This window comes from Echinops telfairi, unplaced genomic scaffold (genome assembly GCF_000313985.2).
Source record: "Echinops telfairi isolate 266 unplaced genomic scaffold, ASM31398v2 ScPeMD7_11;HRSCAF=52, whole genome shotgun sequence".
In the NCBI taxonomy this organism is placed as follows: domain Eukaryota; kingdom Metazoa; phylum Chordata; class Mammalia; order Afrosoricida; family Tenrecidae; genus Echinops; species Echinops telfairi.
In genome coordinates this window covers 35068738-35075605 of record NW_022103908.1, presented here as the reverse complement: position 1 = coordinate 35075605, position 6868 = coordinate 35068738, and the positions used below count along the sequence as shown (strand labels likewise).

Below are 6868 nucleotides of genomic sequence, written 5' to 3'. Positions count from 1 at the left end.
AGTTGTATGAACCCCTAATAAAATGTTAAAAAAGAAAAAAAAAAAGCCCAAACTTAATAAACTAAATTTTATTAAAAAAATAAAAAATAAATAAAGAGAAGGCCAAGTTTACAGAGCATTCCCCGCCCCACTCCCCTGCTTTTGAAAATTAGGGGCAAAGTTCAGAGCCATTAAGTAGATTGCTCATAGATTCCCACATGTATTTTGCTTACTGCCACTTTTCAACAACAACAACAACACAATTCCTCAGTGGCCCCTGGCAATGAAAAACTTTGATACTTTGACTCATAATCTAGGTAAAAGTGTAAATATCTGCTTTTACTAGAGCCCTGGTGGCATCGTGGTTATACAGTAGGCAGCTAACCTTAAGGTCAGCAGTTCAAAACCACCAGCTGCTCCACGGGAGAAAGATGACACTTTCTACTCCTGTGAAGAGTTACTGTCTTGGAAACCCACAGGAACAGTTCTTCCTTGTCCTATAGGGTCACTGTGAGTTAGAATCAACTCCTGGCAGCGAGTTTGGTTTTTTGGTTTATCTGTTTCTACCAGCCCCATTGGAGCCCCCAGGGGCTGCTATCTCCTACTTTCAAAACCTGATGCTGGTCAGCGAGGGGGCTAGACTTCATATGACATTTTGTGTCTCCTTTCCTACATCTTATCTTTTAAAATATTTTTCTGTAACTACTGTTAGGTAAACGACAATGTTCAACCCCCAGCCCCCCAATCAATCAATCAATAAATAAATAATCCTACTTTTCACTATTAGTAAAAAAAACTCTCAATGCCATTGAGTCTGTGTCGACTCATAGCACCTGTGTGTTTCTGACTGTAACTGTTCACGGGAGCAGAAAGCCCCATCTTACTCCTTGTGAGAAATGGTTTCAAACTGCCAACTTTGCTGATTGCAACTCAACCACTGAACCACTAGGGTGCTTGTCGTGATTAGTAGTGACTATCCTTTTGATCTGACGAACAGCTCTGCTAGAGGAAGTTGTTCTGCTCCAAAGATTTCTTTTTAAGAGGAGACAAACCTTACGCAGACTTCCTTGAGTGGTTTGGTGTTAAAAAGAGTTGATTTCTGTGCAATTTAAATTTACCTTATATACCCTTTTATTTCAGTGGTGACTTTATTTTGGTACTTCAAAAATCACGTGGAGCAGAAGTGATAAAAATACAATGGAAAAATCAGAACCTAATTCTCACTAGCCCACACCTTTCCTATCTTCTCCTTATTTCCAGACCCAGTTTGTGAAGTGTACTATGCCATTTTTATTTTATCCTCACTTATGAATGTGCTAAGGCACAAAGGTCCTGTGTAAGAATAGTTAGCCACCACAATCCCAAATCTAAGATGTCAGATCTGGAAGCTCCTCAGTCCCAAGGTGTGAACGTCCTGCCAGGATGACTTCTAGAAGGCTCTCTCTTTCTCTCTCTCTCTCTCTGGATTTGCTTTTGGCGGGGAGTTGAGGCTTGTTACAGAGCTTGCTTAGCACAGTGGTTACACTTGGGTTGTTAACCACAAAAGCAGTCATGGGAAACCACAGAAAAAAAGACGGATATCATGGCTGGATCTTGGCTGAAAATAGAGGATAAAAGAAAGATGCGTGGGTGAAGGGAGACAGTGTAAGACAGTGTAAGATATCAAAATAATAATAATTTATAATTTATCAGTGGGAGGATGGGGGACGGAGGGAAAAAGAGCTGATAGCAAGGGCTCAAGTAGAAAGAAAATGTTTTGAGAATAATGATGGTGACATATGTACAAATATGTTTGATGCAATTGATGTATGGATTGTTATAAGAGCTATAAGACCCCCCAATAAAATGATTTATTAATCAAATAAAAAAAGAAAGATGTTCAGGTAGCTAGTTTATTGTGCCAACCTGGCTGATAAACACATGTGGGGTTAATTGAAGGGTGGAGGGATAAATGGCTCAGTGAGCCTTGCCTTTCGAGTTTTTTGGTCTTTTTCTTTCTGATGGTCTGACCAGGGTGCAGCTGCCTTAGCCAGTTCCCTGCTTCAACTGGTAAGGCTCACTTCTTGCTAGATATCCCCAAGGAGAAGACACATGGACCTACCCGATGCAGCCCTGGGTCCTGGAGCAGCCGTGTGGAGACCCCTGCTAGCACTGAGATGCTTACACATTCACTGACTCGCTTTCCTCCTGCAGTCGGCATCATTGTGTCTGTTTTGTGAGATGGAGGAGGACTTTGTGGACTGGTGTTGGACATATGGGTTAATGTTGGACTTGTGGGCTTGGGCAGTACTGGGTTGGAATGTTTTCTTGATGCGCACTTAACCTTTATTTAAAACTCTCTCTTCTACCTTGTGGATTTGTTTCTCTAAAGTACCCAGACCAATACAGATGTTTATTTATGTTTTATTGACTGTGCGAAGGCAGTCAACTATGTGGATCTTAACAAACTATGGATAGCCTTGAGAAGAATGGCAATTCTAGAACATTTCATTGTGCTCATGGAGAACTTGTTTATGGATCAAGAGCCAGTTTTGTGACCAGAACCAGGGACTACTGCATGGCTTAAAGCCAGGAAAGGTGTGCATCCAGGTTGTTTGCACTCACCATACTTGTTCAATCTGTTTGCTGAGCAAATCATCAGAGAAATTGGATTATATGAAGGAGAAGGTGGCATCAGGTTCGGAGGTTTATTAACAACTTGCGATATGCAGATAACATAACTTTGCTTGCTGAAAGTGAGGAGGTCTTGAAGCATTTGCTGATGAAGATCAAGTATTGCAGCCTTCAGTATGCATTACAACTTATTATAAAGAAAGCACATATCCTCACAACTGGACTAACAGGTAACATCATCATAAAGGGTGGAAAGATCGAATTTGTCAAGGATTTCATCTTGCTTAGATCCACAATGAGTGCTCATGGAAGCCACGGTCCAGAGATCAAACAACACATTTCATTGGGTGTATCGCTACATAAGACCTTTTGAAAGTCTTGAAAAGCAAGGATATTACACTGAAGGCCGAGGTGTGCCTGACCCAAGCTATGGTATTTCCTTCTTTGTACATAGAGTCACTATAAGACGGAACCAGCTAGATGGCACCTAACAGCAATAACTTCTGTAAAGATGTCCAGTCTCAGAAACCCGAAGGGAGCAATTCAGTTTGGCCCTCTCTGGTGCTATAAGTTGGAATCAGCCCAATGGGCGTGGGTCTCGGAGTGTTGAGGTTTGTTGGCGTGAGAGAACCAGGACTCATAAAAAGAGTCTGTTGGTTAAAAAATGCAATGGGCCTCTAAGTGCGAAGAATGGATTCTTTACAAACCAACCAGCTTTAAACTCTCAGGGAAGGAGTGTGCTATGCTCGCCAAGCTGCCTGCCACAACTTGGCAGCGAGTACTCCTGTCACTGGTAACGAGTCTGTCCCTGGTAGTGGCCAGAGTAGATAAGCAGAGAAAGGGCAGTCATTTGAGGGCAAGCCTTCTGGAACAATGAGAACTGAAGCAGTAACAATTTGATAGTTGCTTTTATTTTCTAGATCATTAAAAAACCTAAGAATTCCTTAACAGACCCCTGCTGCCTCCTCCATCTGCTGCGTCCAGTGCTTGCTGTTGGTGTGATTTTGCCCTATCTCTTTTGTGATGAAGTAGCAGCCGAGGAGATTGGTGCTTGACAGGCACCAAAGGAAGCTATCAGGACTGAGCCTAATGATCTCTTGACTTGGAAAGTGGCGGTTCAGGGTGCTTCCATGCTTAATTGAACAATAAAAGCTCTATATTGCTTTATGAACCAGTGAGACCCTGCCAACTCAGGAATGAGATGTGAGGTGCTATTCATTTGTCCCATAAGCAAGAAAGTGGTGGCTGCTAAAAAGAGAACTTGCTCCTTTATCCCAAAATTGTGCTTCCACATATAATCCATTCAGAATAAGAAAAACGGTGGTGTGGTAATACAATGATACAGTGCTGCTGCTTTTTTTCAACATTCTTCTTTTACTTTTTTTTCTTTAATATTTTTTTCTTTTCCATATATACTAAAAGTTATAGGTTCATGGGAACAAGCATTTACTTAAAAATTTTTTTTATTGACATATAATTCACAAATTATACACTTTAATAGTTTGGTCATATCAAAAAGAGTTGTACAACCATCGTCACAGGCATTTAATTTAAAAAAAAAGTAAACACCAGCGATCTGTTTTGATCAGCATCAAGTGAAGATGGAGCATAGACAAAAACAACAAAACGCAGTCTGTGAAAATATGCCTTTCCTCTGTTAGTGGCAAGCTCACCCAACTTTTACCCCTGCCCACCAGTAAATTGACTTACTTCCTCTTGAAGAAAAGCATGCGTCCTATGCCTCCTTTGACTGGAGAATGTCAGTGTTTTGAATTAATCATTGTAAAGTGTAATTCAAGGATGGTGTTAAAATTATTATGCACGTATAGAGTAAAAACCCACCACCTCTCTGCCAGTCTGCTGTACCTTGGTGCCTTGTGTATTGCTATGGCCCTGGAAGCTGTGCCACTTACCAGCATGGCACGCAGATTTCAGCAGAGCTTTACCATAAGGCAGATCCAGCAGGAACACCTGGTGACCAATTCTGAGAGTCAGTCGATGGAAAGCCTATGGGGCACACCAAAGCATTGTCTGATGCAGTGATAGAAGATCACTAAGCCCTTAGGTTGGAAGACACTCCACATACACAGTAGCCTCCCAGATTGACTCAGCATAACAGTGATCATGACAATGACACACGGTTCCAGTTTGTTTCATCCTGTTGTACTTGGTCATCACGAGTCAGGGTCGACCTGATGCCAGCTAGCAACAGGACAGAAATGACTCTAAGCACAGATAAGTTGTTTCAGAAGAAATTTGCTCTGGATAACGTCCTCTTCATATTAAATGATGCTTTGGTGAAATAAACCTCTCATTCTCTTTCTGTTCTCCTTTTCTTCTTAGGAACCGCTGTGTAGGTAATGTGTCTGTCTCTCTATTTTCCTGGGCACTGGCTGTTGATATGCACCCTTTTTTGTGGTTCATAGTTAGTAGAAATACTAATGGATTATAGACCGTTGGTTGGTTCATGGAATAAATGAATTTCAATTGCATGTCTTTAAAAAGATGAACATCATTTTACATGCATGACAATAGTGAGTGGGAAAATAGTAATATTTCAAAAGACTTCTGAAATGGGGGGGGGGCATGGAGTGGAGACCCAAAGCCCATCTGTAGACAATTGGACATCACCTTAGAGAAGGGTCACAAGAAAGAGATGAAACATATACCTTTCCTGTAGGTCTTTAATGTTTCCTCCCCCTATTATCATGACCTCAATTCTACCTTACAAATCGGACTAACAATGAGAATAGAGATACCAGGAGGCTAAGGACAGTGGGGGGGAGAAAGGGAGACTCAATCAAAAGGATCGATATATAACCCCCTCCCAGGGGGATGAACAACAGTAAAGTGGGTGAAGGGTGACAGAGAACAATGTGAGATATGAAAATAATAATCTATAACTTATCAAGGGTTCATGATGGAGGGAGGAGAGGGCAGGGAGGGGGGAAATGAGGAGCTGATATCAAGGGCTCAAGTAGAAAGAAAATGCTTTGAAAATGATGGCAGCATCTGTACAAATGTGCTTGACACAATGGATGAATGCATAGATTGTGATAAGAGATGTAAGTGTCCCCAATAAAAGTATTTAATAAAAAAAAGAAAAGATGACATCCTAAAAAAACAAAACAAAACAGAAAAAACTTCTAAAGATCTCATTTTGATGATTTGTAGTAATGGTGCTGTATAGAAGCAGAGCTCTGAGAAGATAGGCACATATTTTTTAATGACTGCTCAATGGATTGCATTTATCTCAAAGTGGAGATGGGAAAGATTCAATCCAGAATTACATTCTGAACGCTCATGTCTAGAGCAGTCACACTGTTGGACAAGTTGGTCTGAGTCATATGTTGAGGATTTTATTTTACTTTTGGAACGATTTCTCTTCCTCCACAGGAGCTGACCAAACGGGAGGTTGAGTACATCGCCCTGTCAAGGGACACCACGGAAACAGATCTCAAACAGCGTCGAGAGATCCGAGCTGGCACGGCGTTTTACATCGACCAGGCAAGTCCTTCTCACCCTGGCTCTGGGCACCAGGTCTATATGAAATTGATTCCTTAAGTAGAAAGGCATTGCTCGTGTAATCGCGAGAGCTAGATGTGCTGTACTCGCTGTAGACAGGTTGAATTTTTGTCCATTTTGATTTCCCTGTCCTTGGAAATGGTGCCTTTGCTTTACATCACATAAGGAACTTTAGATGAACTACATGGCTCAAAAATGTTAGCTAAAGATCAATATGCTGGTTTCTTAATTTTCAAGTATGTCTTACTTTTGGCCTATAAAATTTAATCATGTTACAAGAATTAAGAAATTTTGACAGAGAATATTCTCTGGTCCATTCATTAATGTCTTCTTGATTCAAAGGTCTTTTAGGGTAGCCAGCCCCAAACTCAAACCCAAACCACTGCCATTGAGTCCACTCGGACTAGTAGCAATCCTAGAACAGTCTGGAACTGTCCCTTTGAGTTACTGAGGCTCATTCCAGGAGCAGAAAGTCCCATGGTTTTCCTGGGGAGCTGCTGGTGGGTTTGAACAGCTGATTTTGCAGTTAACAGCCCAGTACATAACCTACTACATTAACAGGGCAGGGCTCCTTCATTGAGAGTAAAGGTGTGCTAAATGTATTGATACGAAATATATATTACCAGGAATGATATATTTCTTGGAGTGGGTGGGACATACAGACTACCAACTAAAATAATGTTTGATGAAGATTTTAATGAAATTTAGTATCTCTTTTTTTCCTATTCTGTTGCTTAAATTACTGAATATT

General features: G+C 41.0%; 1 protein-coding gene across 1 annotated transcript in view; it reads left to right on the top strand.

Annotated features, from left to right (window-relative positions):
- The window catches only part of VWA8 (von Willebrand factor A domain containing 8), a 426636-nt gene that overhangs the window by 31717 nt on the left and 388051 nt on the right, over positions 1–6868 (top strand). Inside the window, exon 3 of the mRNA XM_045287091.1 lies at positions 5989–6099. Within this exon, the coding sequence (XP_045143026.1) occupies positions 5989–6099 (111 nt within the window). The remainder of the gene's footprint in view (positions 1–5988; positions 6100–6868) is intronic.